This window comes from Stegostoma tigrinum, chromosome 25, assembly GCF_030684315.1.
Source record: "Stegostoma tigrinum isolate sSteTig4 chromosome 25, sSteTig4.hap1, whole genome shotgun sequence".
NCBI classification, from domain to species: domain Eukaryota; kingdom Metazoa; phylum Chordata; class Chondrichthyes; order Orectolobiformes; family Stegostomatidae; genus Stegostoma; species Stegostoma tigrinum.
This window is the reverse complement of record NC_081378.1, coordinates 25,062,940-25,082,602: the sequence shown is the minus strand read 5'-3', so window position 1 is coordinate 25,082,602 and position 19,663 is coordinate 25,062,940. Positions and strand designations below refer to the sequence as shown.

The 19,663-nt window shown below is 40.1% G+C and overlaps 1 protein-coding gene across 16 annotated transcripts in view; it reads left to right on the top strand.

Annotated features, from left to right (window-relative positions):
• The window catches only part of LOC125463094 (membrane-associated guanylate kinase, WW and PDZ domain-containing protein 2), a 545,354-nt gene that overhangs the window by 435,161 nt on the left and 90,530 nt on the right, over positions 1-19,663 (top strand). For 11 of the 16 annotated variants that reach the window (XR_009447220.1, XM_059654586.1, XM_059654585.1 and 8 more), the window contains 5 exons: positions 89-146; positions 637-758; positions 1,088-1,213; positions 1,622-1,804; positions 8,434-9,066. Coding sequence is in view for 15 of the 16 variants with exons in the window: in XM_059654586.1 (XP_059510569.1) it covers positions 89-146; positions 637-758; positions 1,088-1,213; positions 1,622-1,804; positions 8,434-9,066 (1,122 nt within the window). In the remaining variant the exon portion in view is untranslated. The remainder of the gene's footprint in view (positions 1-88; positions 147-636; positions 759-1,087; positions 1,214-1,621; positions 1,805-8,433; positions 9,067-19,663) is intronic. The other 5 variants (XM_059654599.1, XM_059654588.1, XM_059654587.1 and 2 more) reach the window with 2 other exon arrangements.

The following is a 19,663-nucleotide window of genomic DNA, read 5'->3' as shown; positions in this document are numbered from 1 at the left end:
TTCAGACATAAGGGAGAGAAATAATTTGTATATAAATCACTGCTATCAGTGCATATGTATATCTGTGATTACCTTTCTGTCATTGCAGAACTTCCATATGGTTGGGAGAAAATAAATGATCCAGTCTATGGCACCTATTATGTTGAGTAAGTGTGCTGAAGAGTATCTTATTTTTAACGATTCAGAAAAAAAAGTGGATTACAGATCCACAGTAGAAATTTTCAATGTATGTCCAAAGTGATGTGTCACAATTATTACTTCATTCTACAATTTCAGTGAATGTTCAGCTTTTCATCATGCTTTCATTCTTTGCACTAAGGTGAATTCTGGCATCAGCCGTTTCATAGGTGTTGTAGTAACTGTTAATTGTGATTACAAAGTGATGAGCATCACAGGAAAACTTATTGTCTCTTTGAACTAAAATTTTCAGACATGCATACACACGTACATATATATTGATATCCTTAATACTTGAACAATATAATAAATATATCTTTGTTTTTTGTCACCTTTCACTGTCTCCTGGATTTTTTCTCCCTTGCATATTTCCTACTCTTGATTACTCCTATTTCAATGCTTTTTTTGTGCCATTCTTCTGCTCTTGCTATTTTTCTGTTTTTCCATATGACGCTTTAGTCACATTAATCGAAAAACCCAGTTTGAAAATCCTGTTCTTGAAGCAAAGAAGAAGTTGCAGCAGCAACGTCCATTGCAGCAGGATCTAGTGCCCTACCCTATGCCAGCACCTGGTTTTAGAGGTAATACCGTTATAATACTGTATATGAATGACATCATGCTGGACTGCTTTGTTATTTGTGATGTCTTTCTTGCGTGCTGAAGTTTAAAGTGTATATTTAAGAGGCTTTTCACTGTTTCAGGATTAATGCATAAAAGCAAATATAATGTAATTGAAGCATCAATCATAGCAGAAATGATGCTGTAACTGCAACCTAGGACATAGTGGAATTGGTGGAGATTAATGTTCTTTTGAATTAAATAGCATGGACTATCAATATTCTATAGAGTATAGTCATTATTCGTAAGATCAAGGCCTAAGAATGAGGGTTTTTCTCCTTTATAACTGTAGAAGGCTCATCATCAACATTACCTAGACCCAAACATACCTGCCCAGGCTCTCTGCCTCAGCGGTCGCGCAGTACGAATGACCTGTCTCAATATCGGAGTGACAGTGCTGGAATGTACAGGCTGTATGGTATGTCAAAGTGCAACTTAACAGTCAAGCTGCACTGTTGTAAAGCAGACATTTGTAGTGGGGAATTATTCATCACAGCTTATTATTCATTGTCAAAGGCACTGGAAGTGAAATGTGGTCCTCTGTTACCTTCTTTAGCATGCTTATAATATTTGTTTTTAACCCTTTCATTTTCACATAGGGAATTTCTACTTATTAAATTTTCCACGAAATTATGAACTATGAAATTGGTAACAATTTTTGTATGAATCATTTTAAAATTGATAAACTGGTTATTTCAAAATTTCCATCCAAAAGGGTTAAAAATAAAAATAAAAGCCACACACTCTCAGTGCCTTTAGCACTGTGATGGCACAAATCTGTCAAACTTGTTTTTAATTACTTTTTATCTTTGCATTATCAACTTAGAAAAACCACTCTTCACCCGAGATGTTTCACAGCTGAAGGGAACATTTCTTACAACATCACTGAAGAAGAGCAACATGGGATTTGGATTCACCATTATTGGTGGCGATGAGCCGGATGAATTTCTGCAAGTGAAGAGTGTGATATCAGAAGGACCAGCAGCAGTAGATGGCAAAATGGAAATGGGTGAGCAAATCAAAAAAGACAAATGGTCTCTGTTGTCTATTCTGTAATTCAGTGTCCAAAAGCGCTTCAAAAGAGTATCATCTACCTAAATAGGACACTAAATGCATAGTGATACAAGGACAAGTAATCAAAAGCTTGTTCAAAGTAGTAGGTTTTAAAGAATATAATAAACAAAGAGAAACAGAGAGGTTAAGAAAGGAGATTCCAGATCACTAGGCAAAGCAGTTGAAGCAACTGATGAAGAAACCAAATTTGGGAATGGAGGTCCAAATTAGGCAAGAAAAGATGTCCCTGAAGGTAGTGGGGCTAGGAAAGATTACAAAGATACAGAGTGGTGTGAATGATGTGATCTGTCATGTCCATGCTGGCTTTCTGCAAGAGTAATTTAACTAATTCCACTTACCCACCTTTCCCTGTAACTCTGCAGTATTTTCCTTGTCAAATAATTATCCAGTTCCATTTTGAAATCCACATTTGAAAGCTGCAATCAAAAATTCCTTCAGATAGTACGTTCCAGATGCCAACCGTACACGAAGCAAAAAATAAAAAATTCCTTATCTTAGGTTTAGTTGTTTTGCTATTCATCTTAAATCAGTGCCTTGGTTCTTGACCCTTGTAACAATAGGAATAGTATATGCCTATTTCCTCTGTCTAGAGTCCTCATCACTTTGAACACATGTAACAACTCTCTTCTCAGTCTCAGCTACAAATAACAACCCCACATTCTCCAATCTATCCAAATAAGCTTAAAACCATAATATCTGGAGCCATTCTAGTAAATATTGTGTACAGTCCCTCTAATATACCTTGCATCCTTTATAAATTGTCAGTAGACACAATACTGTCAAGACGAACCGGTGCTTTATAAAAATGCACCAGAGCTTCTGTGTTCTTGTATGCCACGCATCTAGTTATAAAGCCTGTGATAATATATTTTATTAACCAATTTCACATCCTGCTCTGCCACCTTCAATTATTTGCTCCTGCACCCTGTTTAGAATCATTAATCCTTCATATTGCCTCTCCTTGCTGCTTCTTCATGTTAAATTTCATGTGCCATATGTCCACCCATTGCATCAGCCTTTTTGTGTCCTCTTCAAGTTGTCACTATCCTCCTCACAGTTGACGGTACTCCCAAGTATTGTGTCACAGCAAATTTTAATATTTGTGTCCTGTGCACCCAAGACCAGGTCAAAAAAAAGGGATGATCTGAATACTGACCATGGGGTGCCTTCCTCCAATTACCAAGCTCCCTAACCACGAATACCAAACATTCCTCACCCAAGTCCAATCTAACCATAAAATGCCAAGAAATAAGCAATAAATTTTCAACTAGGAAGCACTTGATGCAGTGTCAGGCCAATTCATTAAGCAGCAAAAGTCATACTTGTCAAATCAAGGTTATTGGTTTCTCGTTCACCACAGTCTTGCTCCCAATGACACTCATGGCTACACACAGCTTGTGACATTGTGCTTCTCCAGTAATCAGCACTCCTTTCAGAATCACCATTACAGAGATTTTTTGTCAAAGCAAAATAAGTACAGCATGGGAATAGGCTCTTTAGCGCATCAGGCTTGCATCAACACATGACACCTTTTCAACTAAAAATCTTTTGCCTGTATACAGTTCATATCCCTCTATTCCCTGCCTATTTATATATCTGTCAAGATGCCTCTTAAACATTGTATCTGCTTCTACCACCTCCTCTGGCAGGGTGTTCCAGGCCACTTACCATCCTCTGTGATTAAAAAACATTGTTCTCACATCCCCTACATCCCCTTTAAACTTTTCCCCTTGCACCTTAAAGCTACGTTGCCACATAATTGACATTTCTACCCTGGGAAAAAGACTTTGACTATCTTTCAATTCAATCCGTACCTCTCAGATTTTTGTAAACATCTATGAGGTTGCCCCTCAGCCTCTGACGTTCAAGTGAAAACAAAGCATGTTTATCCAATCTCTCCTCATAGCTAATACCCTCCAAAGTGGACAACATGCTAGTAACCTTTTTCTGTGCTCCTGCCAAAGCCTCCATATACTCGTTGTAGTGTGGCAAGCAGAGTTATATGCAATATTCTATTATTAATTTTCATTACAGCAAAATTCTTCATAGGATTAATGAAGTGCCAGAAATTGAGTATTATAGGGAAGTGTCATGATCCAAAACAAGAAGGTTTAACCTCTGAACATTATATCGGGACTACTACACCAGAAAGATTGAGATTGTGAAGTAGGACAAGCATAGGGTCTCCGAGGTAAAGCATAGATGGAATGTACCTTGTTTTGTTGAGAAAGATCTATGAAAGGTAATAGCATTAAGAAGAAAAGAAAGTCAACACTTCTAAATTAATAGACGGAATGTATAACTTCCTGAAAAAGAACTAAACATTTTTTACATCTTTTGAATGTGCCATGGACCGCCTGCATTGTACAGCTTTCACATCACTGCAGTCTTACACAAGGAAGTAACAGAGTATCATGACGCCAGTTGTATCTTCACGGATATCTGAAACGGGTCCTCAAAAAATAATTTGGAGAACAGACAGCAACATTCTCGCTCATTTCACAGGAACGAGGTGCATTTTCATAGCAGAATCTAAAGCAAAGTAACAAAATTCTATCAGTGATAATGGGAACTGCAGATGCTGGAGAATCCAAGATAACAAAGTGTGGAGCTGCATGAACACAGCAGGCCAAGCAGCATCTCAGGAGCACAAAAGCTGACGTTTCGGGCCTAGACCCTTCATCAAGAAGGGTCTAGGCCTGAAACGTCAGCTTTTGTGCTCCTGAGATGCTGCTTGGCCTGCTGTGTTCATCCAGCTCCACACTTTGTTATCTTATAATAAAATTCTGTGTTGTTATTTCAAAAATACTGAGGGGCTCATGTGGCCCCATTCCACCCTTTTATTTTGCATGTTTAACTGAGATAACCAGGCATATAAAGTTTTGGGCCTAATTCTGCACACCACCAAAAGAACCCCTAAGAGCACACACTCCCCTTTGAATACACATATTGGATAAGTCCTTGCATCTTATGCAGATTTCCCACAAAAACCAACCAAATTCACTTTGACATTATTGTTAAGGAGGGCAAGCCTGCTATAATCAATCATTTCAGTACTCCCAAATATGACTCTATTTCTAGTTTCTGTGATATTAACAGTCAAAAGTGTGAGATGATTTTCCTCTGTGGTTCAGTAGGCCTCTTCCTGTGTGTGAAGAAATCTGTGTGTTAATTAGACTTAACAATCAGTACTATACCCAGTCCGGAGTTATTGACAACACAGAAAAATGTTAATCTCCACAGCTACCTTCAAATTGTTTACCCTAAACTGGACTTATTCAGCTTTCCTATGAAAGATAAATTTCATTCAAAGAGGAGTGGGTCAAGAGTTGTCTGGAAGTGAACCAGTGACCAGATTTTGCAATTTGTTGTGAAAACAATTTGTCTGCATATTTATGTCATGATGCCTCAGTGTGCATGTGTGAGGCTGCTGTCATGTAATTAGTTTCTCAGCGTTGAACGTAGCTTGGCCCTTCATGTCTTTAAACGCTGACTATTTGTTTCACTAAAGATAGCTATTTTTTGAAAACAGTTTGAAAGCAGGTCAAGAGCTACATTAAATGTTAAAAAAAGGAATCTCTGTCACTGCTAATTATCATTATTTTTGTGAAACACTGAAGGGCTCATGAAGGTTTCGAGGAGAAATCGCCTTCAAAACATCTATGCAAATGTGAAAGCAAACTCAGCATTAATACTGAAAATATTTAATTTTTAATGACAGCCATTAAATGTTGAGCAGTAGATTTTTAGTACTGCCCGCTACATAAATTTAGATGTGATGCAAAGCAAGAAGTGGACTTCATTAAGGAGAGGGAAATTCCACTGTGAATGTTGTCAGCCATCCTGAAGCACATGTTAAATATGTTGGGACAGTTTTCCACACTGGCACCCATGAACAGGATAGGAAAATTGCCTATCTCAACTTCAAAGAAGTTCTGCACCCATGATTTAAGACAGCTTGAGTAAAGAATATTCCCATCTCTGCTCCAGCCCTGAAGGAAAAGGGAGTTATCCTGGCAAAGAGATTGGGCAAAAGGAATTCATCTGTAAAGTAAATGCCTGGATCAATGTGAAACAAAGCATGGCATTATCTTCCATGTAATAAGTGGTGAAAATAGAGCAGTTACGTTAGTGATGACAGCTGATTGGCTGCAAACTGGTCTGTCCAACATTTCTGAACGAGTATGCACCAAAAGACATTTTTAACATGAACGAAAACAAACTCGTTTATTATCTTTTATCGAATTGCTTCTTTAATATTTAAAGATGAATGTGCTGTGGTGAAAAGCAAAGCAATTAATGTGTCACTATAATGGTCTGCATCAATACATAAAGCACTGAAAAGTTTTTACTTCTCGTGATAAAGTCCATGAAGCCATGCTGCTTTTCAAATGTCAAGACACTACCACACAGTATAGGACTAATAAAACAGCCTGCATGATCTGCTGCATTCCTGAGGAGTGAATTAGGAAAATAGACAAATTGATCAATTTAAGAAGATAAAGATTATTATCATTACAAACACTACTCCATGCACCCTGACATCCTTTGCCTCAAGAGCTTCAAGCTGCCAATCTTGCCTCCTAATGCCATGCCAAGCTTTGGCCCTAACATCAGTGGATGATTAGAAACCTAAAGCCAACTACTGATGGTATCTGCGAATACAAGGTGTGGAGCTGGATGAACACAGCAGGCCAGGCAGCGTCAGAGGAGCAGGAAAGCTGATGTTTTGGGTCTGGAGCTTGCCTGCTCCTCTGATGCTGCCCGGCCTGCTGTGTTCATCCAGCTCTACACCATGTTATCTCAGACTCCAGCATCAGCAGTTCTTACTATCTCTACTGATGGCATCTGATCTTGTATTCTGTCGTGGCCGTTGATAAGAAGCTGGAGCACATTTAACGGTTTTGAGGCCATGTTCTTTGTGAAGAAGGTTTGAAAGAAGATGCTGACAGTCACAACTGCTGACTGCTTCCACTATGTTGTGTTCAAATAGGATGCAACTGCTCATGATGCAGAGAACAAGGAGGAGCCAGTGAAGGCCAGTCAGCCCACTGATTAAGTTCTTTTTGCTCACACGGGAGCCCGGCATGGAAATTCCATCAGAGACAAACATAGAAGCTTACACGGAAACAGGCAATAACACTGTTCACTGCACAACAGAATTGATAGATGAAGCAGTTGTAGATGCAATGCATTCTTCAACCAAGGAACCATATTATAGTGAACGGTCTGAATTCTGCTGTGTTACCCAACTGCATCCATAGTTGAAGCCACAGCCTGGGCTTTCGTATTGCGACACACAAAAACAGAAGACCTGTTTGACTGTACTGTACTTGTCTGAACTACAGTGCACAAGGCAGAAGAAGATATTTTCCAAAGCTAACTCCCAATATTTTTGAATAGTTTTACTCAACTTTTTCACTATTGACATCTAGATTTGTAAAATAGACAACTTTCACATATTTGCTGCTTCACTGTTCCCATTTAATTTATGTAGAATATGCTTGTAAGCGAAGTGGATTACATAGGACTCACTTTAGCTCTCTTGTAAATTTGCTTAATACTGCTGAAATACAACTTATCATGTTTTGATTGATGTCATGCAAAATTGTGCATGAAATTAAAATAATCATTGTCAGTCAGTATTTGTACTTCTCAAGAACTTTATTGAATAAAGTAAATCCCGGAGAAGCTTTAATCTGTTACCGGAAGTAAGATGTACTTCGTGTAGCTTTATAATTTATTTTTGGAATCCGTACAGTGTCAAAACAGGCCATTTCGCCCAACAAATCCATGCAGTGTCTCTGGAAAGCATCCCACCCAGGCCCATCCTCTACCCTATCTCTGTAACCCTGCATTTTCCATGGCTAACACACCTAATCTGTACATCCTTGGGCACTACTGGGCAATTTAGCATGGCCAATCCACCTAATCAGCACATCTTTGGACTGTGGGAGGGAACCAGAGCACACGGAGGAAACCCATGCAGACACAGGGAGAATGTGCAAACTCCACACAAGAGAGTCGCCCAAGGGTGGAATCAAATCCAGGTCCCTGTTGCAGTGAGGCAGCAGCGCTAACCGCTGAGCGACCATGCTGCTCCTGCTAACCAGGTTTTTATCAACTAAATGTGATTGTGAAATATAAATTAATTTTTCACATGTCTGTTATAAAATATTCTTTGTTCTAATAACTAGAGATACAGTAGTCGATTTTTGTGAAATACATATCGTGAAGTAAGCAGGAAATGTTAAGTAATTTTATTGGTTGGTTTGCTTTGTTTAAAAACAGATGTGAGACCTAAATGATCACCTGTTGTATTTGATTGCCAAATCTGGAATCTTCTCCGCCTTAGTTTCTCCATTCAGAAGAATCCGAAGGACCCCACATTTTAGAGCGCAATTGATTCTTGCATTACTCAACTTTGTATAATATTCATTAAGTCTTTGATAACCCAGATTGATTTCACTAATTTTGAAGAAGGAAAACACAAACAAATGCAATTTTCTTAATATATTTTATTAAAATGTTATCTTATTGTTCCATTTCATTCTCTCTCCCTAGGTGATGTGATTGTCTATATAAATGAGATCTGTGTCCTAGGATATACTCATGCTGAAGTAGTTAAAATTTTCCAGTCTGTCCCAATTGGTCAATGTGTCAATCTTGTATTGTGCCGTGGGTACCTTCTACCCTTTGATCCTGATGACCCAAACAACAGCATGGTGCCTCCTTTAACGTCAGTTGACCGACAGCCAATTCAAATAAATGGGAGAAGTAATTATGATACTTACGTGGAGTTTGGTTCCCAGACCTCTCGCTCAGCACCAGATATCTCTGACCGACATTTACATTCGTTTAATCCAATACTCACTGATGGCCAGGTGGATGGAACGTTATCAACAGTTCAGGAGGATAGTGTCTCTATGGCCTCTTCAGGAGCCACTCAGTTTGAACTCAAGAAAATTGCTATTGTGAAAGGAGCACAAGGCTTTGGCTTTACCATAGCAGATAGTCCCAAAGGGCAGCGAGTGAAACAAATTTTAGATATTCAAGGCTGTGGTGGCCTTAATGAAGGTGACCTAATTATGGAGATTAATCAGCAAAATGTGCAGGCACTCAGTCATACCCAAGTAGTGGAAATTTTAAAGGAATGCTCCGTTGGAACCGAGATCAATTTGGTCATCCAGAGGAGTGGTAAGTCAGAGTTTTCAAATTTCTGTAAAGCTTAAGGATGGTAATTTAAAAATTGGCTTAAAAATCTCCAGAAACATTTTTAGATAACCCATAATTTAACAGATATTGTTATTGAGAGTCATATATAAACTGTGCCCTATATAGCAAAATCAATTATCTTGAGGCATTATTATCGAGTTCATATTGAATAATGATGATTTAAATAAATGATTGTAATTATCATGGCTGCATAATACTATCTAAAATAATCATATTGACCCAGATTTTCCATTGAGAGTAACAGTGAACCTCACAACACACTGTTACTTTGGAACAAATTGGATAGCAACTTTGTGACTAAACACATGCAGGTAAAATGAAGATCTGGAAGATGTGGTCTGAGTTGCCCATTTCCTTCAAAAGCAGTGCCGTAGCATCAAAATCAATTTAAAGTCAGGAATTTGGTGTCTTTACCTACTGAACAAAACAGAAAATGTTAGGGCTGCTATATTCGAGAACAGATGAAATTTTAATGGCATGTTCCATTGTAGTTGCTGCTAAACAATTGCTCTGTTCCTGAAAATATATTTTTTACAAGTATGAAGTTGCATTCATTCCAAACTTAATTAGTGATGGAGTTATTGTTTATATTTCCACTCTCTTATCTATCTTAATCCAATGTTCCAGTGCTTCACCTTGCTTTCTATGCATGAGCTAAGTCTGATTTATAATTCCTGGTGTGTACTTCCTGACTTATATCCTGCATGTCTCAATGAAGGTTCTTCAGTCTGATCGGGTGAAGAACCTTGCTTTTACTTGTTACGCTCACACAAGCTGCAGATCCATTGTAGAGTGCTCTGTCCTGGGGGCAAGTGTCCAGTGACAGTGAGTTTATGCTGAAAACCTTGCAAAATCTCTGGGAAATAGTGAGATTTATTGCTGAACCACTCGTGGCAAAATCTCTCATCTGTATCTGTTGGAAGTTAATTATTGTACAGTTTGCCAGTGATGTGTGAATTAATTGCCCTATATAGCACTGATTATTCTGATACCTAGTGTGACATGGGATGTGGCTGCTGCTGGCTAGGCCAGTACATATAACATTTTGTAACCACCCTTTAGAAGATAGTGCAGTCTATGTCATGTAGTTATATCCACAGTGTTGTTAGGAAGGAACATCCAGGATTTTGACCTATTAGCAGCAATGGAAAGGCAAAATATTTCCAAGTCAGAATACTATTTAACTTTGAGGGGGCCTTGCAGCTGTTTGGGGCTACCATGCATCTGATGCCCTTATCCTACTAGACGATAAGAGGTAGCAATTTTGGAAGATAGTGCTTAAGGAGCCTTTCTGCAGTGCATCTTTATAGATGCTATGCGCTATTATCATTGTATGTCAGTGGTGAAGGAAGTGGATGGTTAAGGTGGTGGATGCAGTGCCAGTACTATTTTTTGCCTTGAATGATGTCACACCTGTTGAGTGGTATTTGAACTTTATTCATTCGGGCAAGTGGAGGATATTCCATCACTTTGCTGATTTATGCCTTGTAGATAGTGAATAGATTGTGGGGAGTCAAGAAGTGAGTTACTTGTCACAGAATTCCCAAATTCTGACCAGATCTTGTAGTCACAATTTTAGTAAGTTATACTAATGTTCTGGCTATTTTATGTTATCAAGCTCAGCAGGATCCATACTATCTATCAGTTAACATGTATGAAATATGATTTAATTCTGTGAATGCAGCATACCTGTTTAAACACACATAGTAAATACTTGAATCCACTGTTCTGGCACCCTAAAAGAAGAATGAACTATGTACACTACTTATAAAGTGAATATTTACATATTTTGTATCTGTCTGATTATGTATTTGCTGCCATTTATTGTTGTCTTGTTACATACTAGTTACATTGTTGACGGATGAATATATTAAATAGTTGTAAAAGGTTGGATGTAGAGTACTACACTGTCAGGTAAGCTATAAAACTTGTCAAACAGCTCAATTAAATCATCCACTAACTTCTGACATTTTGGGAAAACAAACCAAGTTTAAGCAACTCACCCCCATGACTTAACTCTGGAGCAATGCTATAATTCCAATATCACTCACTGCTGAATGATCTACAATTCAACATTGCATCCTCCCTAAGGACGATGTATTCTTCCTGCAGTGCAACACAAAAAACAGAACACACAGCTTCTGGACATTGAAGATGACTCTATTCAACATTGAGAGGTATCTTCAGGGCCCTCACTATTTAGAAAGGTGGGAGGGGTAACCTAGTTGTCCAGGAGGCCAAAATTCAAAAAGCTGGCATTGAGTTAAAGATTTGATATTAAGTTCTCAAAACCTTTCAGGCAATTTCACCCCTCTTCTCCCACTCAAAAAAAATACAACCATGATGGTGGACAACCTCTTTTTGCATCCATTAGCCCCCATGAGTTCTCATTAATATCCTAGCTCACTGGAATTACATTCATCAGTGCACAAGCAAGCAATTAAAAACATTTGATCACAAATCCAGTCATATAAATGAGGTGCGTGTTTAGTCAAAGTTAGAAATTGCTAAAGAAGCTCGGGAGGTCTGGCAGCATCTGTGGAAAGAGAAACAGACTTAACCTTTTTGAGTCAAGTGATATGTCCTATTAAATTCACAGCACATTCTATGTTAAAGCAAGCAAAGTTGATTTGAAAATTATTTGCTCCATAAAGTTTATTTAAACAATACGCTACAGCAAACATTCAACAGGGTCGGTTTTGAAACAGTATTTGTGAACTGCAGCAAATAAATCTCATGAAAGAAACTATAGAACACATCTTCCGATAAAAGCAGAATGGTTTCATTCAGCAAAATGCAGTGAGAAATATTTATCCACAAATAAAATCAATCCCTGTTATTTACAGCACTACAGTTTCTAGTTATGATTATTGGGCATGTGGGGAATCTTCTTCATTCTAGCCAGGAATAGCAATGTCACTGTGTGCAACTGTTACTTCCTGTTTCAATTTTTATACTGTTGATTTTTGATACTTTAGAGACCTGGTATCTGTGATCCACACACTAAGCAGTAATTACAGTGGAAGATTGACCTGTCAGTACATATGCCAAGTACAAGATGTTTAAATATATATTGGCATATGCCATTCATTGCATTGATAAAGTACAAGTCTAATAAGTGTGGTATATTTATTTGTGGTCTATAGTTATGGATCAACCATTTGGAGCAGTTTCAAATGTATTAGTTCACCTGATTAGAAACATAAGCAAAGCAATTTTGAATTGTGATGTACAATTGATAAACAAGGTTTTGGAAACATAAAAGAAGAGCAACACTTGCATTCATGTGGGTTCTTTTAATGTACTAAAATTTACCAAGATGTTGTGAATGCAAGTGACAAAAAAAAGTGCACTTGCTAAACAAGGAGCAAAAATTATCCTCAAAATAGTGCATAAAGAAGTGAAAGATGTAAAAGCAATGAAGCTATGACAGGTATGACAGGTCGGCACGGTATGACAGGTCAGCACAACATCGAGGGCCGAAGGGCCTGTACTGTGCTGTAATGTTCTATGTTCTATAAGCTAGAGGTATAACAGCCAACAGCATGAATGCCAAAATTCAACAAAGGTAGTTGAAACTGTACAAGACGCCAGAGTTAAAGGAATATCAAGATCTTGGAAAATTGTAGGGCCGGAGGAGATTACAGGTTGGAGAGGACTGAGGCCAGGAAGGTTTGACCACAAGGATAAGAACTTGAAAATTAAGGCTGTTGTTGAACTAAGAATTGGAGTAGCTCAATGAGCACAGGTGTGAGGGTGAACGGGACAGCATGAGTTAGGATGCATACAGTTCAAATCTATGAATGTTCAAAAAGGAGATCTATTAATGCACACTTGAACTGTCATCCCACAACATTGTTAAAGGAAAGGGCAGCATTCTGCCATAACACTTAGATTTATTGTAAACCAGCATGTTTGCAGGAGGCTTCAAAATTATCCTAAATTTGCCTCGGTTGGCTACTTAATATAACTTATTCCATCAAATTATTATCAGTCATTTTTCTCAGATGACAGCAGTGAGGTTAACAGTTTGTTGATTTCTTTAAATTACTAGTGTGACGAGATTTCCATAACCATTGCAGATTTTGCATGAAAATAGATCAACTTTAAGTATGTGTTTACATATGCATTATCTATACAGAATTTTAAATAATTTGGCCTTTGGAGAATTTAAGGTTGCTTTCATTAACGCGGCTGTTAAAAACTAATAAGACTTGACAACCAATAAGCTTTGTAAGGATAATTGCACACCGTTCCCCATAATTACATCTCCTCATTGGTTCAACAGAATGTCTTTTTTCTTATTCAGCATTTATATTCAGTTAGCTTCCAAAGCCATTCTAATACTGCAACATTAAAAATGTTCACTTTTTTTGCAGCTGTTGGTGTGTCAACTTCAAAGGAAAATACTGTAACTTTAGTTTTGAAGCATACAGAACACAGAGTTTCTTTTAGTTATGGCTTTTAGATTTGACAAAATTTATGATGAGAGCTCTTCCATTTCCATTCTTGTTCTCCTTGCTAATCCCATCAATTCGCGTTTTTCCACATTATTGATATCTACTTGTCTGTTCAATTAGTATCCATGAAGCTAACAGCTTGGTATCTCCAGAATCCTAGACACCTTCTTTATCATCTTCACTTCAAAATAATTTCTGCATGTCGTCAAGATTAACAATATTCCATTATTTGTTGATTTCAATTTTCACATAGATCCCATCTTTCCCACAAGAATCTTTGCTTTGACAAATTGAGACAATTTTTTAAAACATTTCACAAACTACTTCTTCCTTAATTCAGAGACTCCCAATTTTGTGATAACAAAGTGTGGGGCTGGATGAACACAGCAAGCCAAGCAGCATCTTAGGTGCACAAAAGCTGACGTTTCGGGCCTAGACCTTTCATCAGAAAAGGGCGATGGGGAGAGGATTCTGAAATAAATAGGGAGAGGGGGGAGACAGACTGAAGATAGATAGAGGAGAAGATGGGTGCAGAGGTGAGTATGGGTGGGGAGGTAGGGAGGGAATAGATCAGTCCGGGGAGGACGGACAGGTCAAGGGGGCGGGATGAGGTTAGTAGGTAGGAAATGGAGGTGCGGCTTGAGGTGGGAGGATGGGATAGGTGAGAGGAAGAACAGGTTAGGGAGGCGGGGACAAGCTGGGCTGGTTTTGGGATGCAATGGGGCTAGGGGAGATTTTGAAGCTGGTGAAATCCACATTGATACCATTGGGCTGCAGGGTTCCCAAGCGGAATATGAGTTGCTGTTCCTGCAACCTACGGGTGGCATCATTATGGCACTGCAGGAGTCCCAGGATGGACATGCCATCTAAGGAATCGGAGGGGGAGTTGAATTGGTTCGCGACTGGGAGGTGCAGTTGTATACTGCGAACCGAGCGTAGGTATTCTGCAAAGCGGTCCCCAAGCCTCTGCTTGGTTTCCCCAATGTAGAGGAAGCCACACCACGTACAGCTGATGCAGTATACCACATTGGCAGATGTGCAGGTGAACATCTGCTTGATGTGGAAAGTCATCTTGGGGCCTGGGTTGGGGGTGAGGGAGGTGGTGTGGGGGCAGGTGTAGCACTTTCTGCAGCTGCAGGGGAAAGTGCCGGGTGTGGTGGGGTTGGAGGGGAGTGTGGAGCGGACAAGGGAGTCGCAGAGAGAGTGGTCTCTCCGGAAGGCAGACAAGGGTGGGGTGGGAGAAATGTCTTTGGTGGTGGGGTCGGATTGTAGATGGCAGAAGTGTCAGAGGATGATGCGTAGTTTCCGGAGGTTGGTGGGGTGGCATGTGAGGACTAGGGGGATTCTCTTTGGGCGGTTAATGCGAGGGTGGGGTGTGAGGGATGTGTTGTGGGAAATGCAGGAGACACGGTTGAGGGCATTCTCGACCATTGCGGGGGGTACGTTGTGGTTCTTGAAGAGCGAGGACATATAGGATGTGATGGAGTGAAATGCCTCATCCTGGGAGCAGATGCAGCGGAGGCGAAGGAATAGGGAATGGTCCCAAAACCAGCCCAGCTTGTCCCCACCTCTCTAACCTGTTCTTCCTCTCACCTTACCCCTCCTCCCACCTCAAGCCGCACCTCCATTTCCTACCTACTAATCTCATCCCTCCCCCTTGACCTGTCTGTCCTCCCTGGACTGACGTATTCCCTCCCTCCTATACTCTCCTCTGCACCCATCTTCTCCTCTATCTATCTTCAGTCTGTCTCCCCCTCTCTCCCAATTTATTTCAGAATCCTCTCCCCATCCCCCTTTTCTGATGTAGGGTCCAGGCCCGAAACATCAGCTTTTGTGCTCCTAAGATGCTGCTTGGCCTGCTGTGTTCATCCAGCTTCACACTTTGTTTTCTTGGATTCTCCAGCATCTGCAGTTCCCATCATCTCTGATCACGGCTCCCAATTTTGTGGTTTGACCTTTTATGTGGCATTGCATCAAAGACTTTGTCAAAACCTAAATTTTATACAATTATTGGAAATGCATAATATATCCGTCAGCATAATAAAGAGCAATGGCTCAATCAAGTTAGTTAAACATGATTTGCCCTTTATCCACCTGTGGCGGCTGTCTCACATTAATCAATTAATTCGTGGAGTAACTTCATTTGATCGTAATGACTTAACTTTATCCTAGATCATTGTTTCTGAAGTTAAACTAAATTGCTTGTAATTTAAAATCCAAAGAATTGCAGATTCTGGAAATCCAGAAACAGAAATAGAAGTTGCGTCTATGGAGAGAAAGCGGAGTTACTGTTTTGACTCCAGTGACCCTTCTTCAGAATTGATTGTAGTAAGGAAAAGGTTGGTATTTATGTTAAAGAAGTGTGTGGGTATGGGGAGGAATAAACAATAGGTGGGGATAGACCCCATACAGAAGGAAAAACAGTTAGGCAGACAAAAGAAAGGGTAGAGGTTGGCAGGGGACAATGAATAGTTGCTAATGGGAACCATTAGTAGTGAACAATAGGTTGTTTGTGGTAGCAGCTCATATGATGACAAGGCCTTGTATGTGGGGGTTGAGAGAAAAACATTGGAGAAGATGCTCAGGCCCTAAGATTATTTAACTCAGTATTGAGTCCTGAAGGCTGCAGAACTCCTAAGAGGAAAATGAGCTGCTATTCTTCCAGCTTGTGCTAAGCTTCATTGGAGACTGCAGAAAGCCTCAGAGACATTGATCAGGGAAGACAGAAGTATGTTGAAAAGGCAAGCAGCTGGAAGCTCAGCATAATTTTTGCAGTAAACATTCTGCAAAGCATTCGCCCAGTCTGCACTTTATCTCCCCAGCACAGAGGAGATCACTCTCGGACATGACATGCCCAATACTACCACCAGCCAACATCATAACGGCAGGAGAGTTTGAAACATGCTTTTTATGCCGCTGCTAGGGAAGATTGCAGTAATCAGCTGCCATGTCTGCCTTTCTTAAAGCCTTGCTTTTAAGAAAAATGAACAGGAGACAAGAGTTTCAACAAGACTACCAAACTCCAGCAGCTGCCACACAGCCTCCAGGGGGAGAAGCAGCACAACAAGATCCACTAGGGAGGCACAGATGAATGTTGAGATCCAGGTTTGTAGGCTTCACTGCAGTTTTCTGCAAATTTTGGGATGGTAGTGAAGCAGAAGATTAAGGATGTCTCCATCTGTATCTGAGATCTATTCTAGCTGCTGGTTGAGGACTTGCGCTCATAACAGCTGGATGGCAATCCCATCCTAATGGCTGCCAAAGCAACAGCTGTCCTTAATTTTTGCATTAGTGGCTGTTTAAGGGAGCAAGTGCAAATTCGCCACTCCTCAGTGTATCCTGGATGTTACTGATACATTTTCACCAGAATTCACCTCTTCATCACTTTGAATCTTGTTGATGAAAATCAAGCAGCCTAGGGTGTGATGATTTTCAACTATTTCTGGCTTTTCTCTGGGGCAGGGTGCTAGCAATTGTACCCACATTGCTTATAGAGTTCCCTACCACGGGATTCCATTTCCTGAATGTTCACCAGTTGGTGACTATTAATGACATATTTTGGAGGTCTGCATGATGCCTTTTGGAGCACTTTCAGCTGCCCTGCTTCTTTCCAAAGTCTTTAGCCCATTCACGATGGCAGCTGCGAAATCAGGGAAATTCCCTTCAAACCTGGATCATGATACCTGTAGAAAATGCTCGGATGGATACAGATCTAAGATATACACCTGTTCACCATTCCACAAGGGACATAATGGAACAAACCATAGCCTTCCTGAAGGAGAGATTTCGATGCCCAGAACACTCCTCCTGAACTTTGTAATACAGCCCAGACAGTATGACCTATGTCATTGTGGTATGCCCTTCACAATTTTAACCAGTAAGTGGGGCAAGTCCTGTGTGAAGCCAAAATGGGTGAGAGCAATCCTCTGACAACGAAGATGAAGCTAAGGATCAGGTGATTAACCAGGATGACCATCCACAAAAGGACAATAGAGCAATGTTTCCGAGAGACTAAGAGGCCAGAAGCAACCCTGTTGTCACAAACAAAAACAGAAATTGCTGGAAAAGTTAAGCACGTCTGGAAAGAAATCAGTTAATGCTTTGGGTTCAGTGACCCGTCCTCGGAACTGATGGCAACTTGGAAAATGTTGGTTTTTGTGCAGAGGAAAGCGTCGGGTGAGGGTGTTTTTATTGTGGGTGGGAATTTATATCAACAGGCAGAACAGACTGAACAGGCAGAAAGGGCATGGGTGACCACCAGGCAGAGTAAAGGAAGACACATAGTGCAGGAGTCCCATATGGCCAATGCCTTTTCTAACAGATATTCCAATTTGGATACCATTGGGAGAGATGACAGTGCAGGGGAAAGCAATAGAAGTTAACTTCATGCCCTGCTGCCCAAGAAGGGAAGGAAGGAGGAAGGCAGGGCTGTAATGGTAGGAAATTCAATTGTGAGGGGAACAGACAGGTATTATTTTTGCTGCAAAAGAGATTCCACAATGGCATGTTGCCTCCTGGTGGCAGGGTAGAGATGTCACTGAACAGCTGCAGAAAGAACATCAGAAGAGAGATGGGAAACAGACAGGGTTTGTGGTACATATTGATGCCAACAACATGCATAGAAAAAGGAATGAGGTCTTGCAAGTAGAATTTAGGCAGCTAGGAAAGTAGATTAAAGAACAGGACCCAAAAGTTAGCATGTGCTGTTAAGTGAAGAAACAGGAGAATAGTTAAGATAAATGCATGGCTGGAGAGATGGTGCGGAAGGGAGGGCCATTGAGACTATTTTTCTAGAGACAGAAGAATCTGGATGGGGTGTACCTGAACCAGAGTGAGACCAACATCCTTGCAGGTAGGTTTGCTGGTGTTGTTAGGGAGGGTTTTGCTTAACTTGATACAGAGGTGGCATCCAGAGAGAAAATTCAGTGGGGGCGATGAACAGCCTAAATCAGAAGAGGCAGCAAAGGAGTCAAGAAGGTGTAGAAATTATCAGCCACTTAAAGTACAAGGGAGTTTTGGAAGGTTCGATAGTATTTGTTTTGATGCAAAGAGTCTGCCAAACCTGGCAGATAGGTAGGGTACAAATTATAACATGGAGGAATGATGTCATCATTATCACTGAGACATGGTTGAAAGAGGGGCAGCTCAATCTCCCAGGATATACAGTCTTTAGGCAACTTTGGGAAAGAGATAAAAGAGGAGGGGGAGTGTCATAATATTGATCAGAGAATTGATTACAGCAATATGAAATGATGACATCCTCAAATATAGGTAAAGCTTAAACACAAAGAGGAGCAATTACATTGCTGGGAGTGTGCTATAGGCCCCTAATAGTCTCAGAGAAATAGATGAGTAGATATATAGGCAGAATTCAGAGAACTGTGGAAGTAATAGGGCAGTGATTGGGAGGGATCTCAACTTCACCAATATTAATTGGAGTAGTCATAATTTGAAAGGTTAGGAGGGAACAGAATTCTTAAAATGCATCTGTGGAGCTTTTTTAACCCAGCATGCAGAAAGCCCTAGAAGAGAGGTGGTGGTCCTGAACTTAATTTTAGTTAATGAAGCCAGGCAAATGGTTTGAGCATCAGTGGGGGAATATTTTGCAGACACCGATCATAACTCCATCAGACTTAAGATTGTTATAGATAAGGGCAAAAATGGGCCTGAAGTCAACATTCTAAACTAGGGAAGGGGTATTTTTAATATAATTTGGTCAGAGCAGTCTGGGAGCCAGAACCTTTAGGTAAATTTGTGTCAGAGCTGTGAAACATATTCAAGACGGAAATATTAGACAATACATAGTTGATCTCTCCTCCCTTCATCAAATACATCCTGGATATAACTTGTTATCTGATTAACTATCAGGGAATATTGTTTCAGGACCGCTATTGCCTTGCATTGTAGCTCTGACTCCTACAAGCCCTGTTTTTTTCTCATTTCCTAGTTCTGTGGCTATTTGTTCAATATTAGAGGTTCATTGGCTAACATTCTTGCTTATCACTTCTATGTCCGAGATAATGGGAACTGCAGATGCTGGAGAATCCAAGATAATAAAATGTGAGGCTGGATGAACACAGCAGGCCCAGCAGCATCTC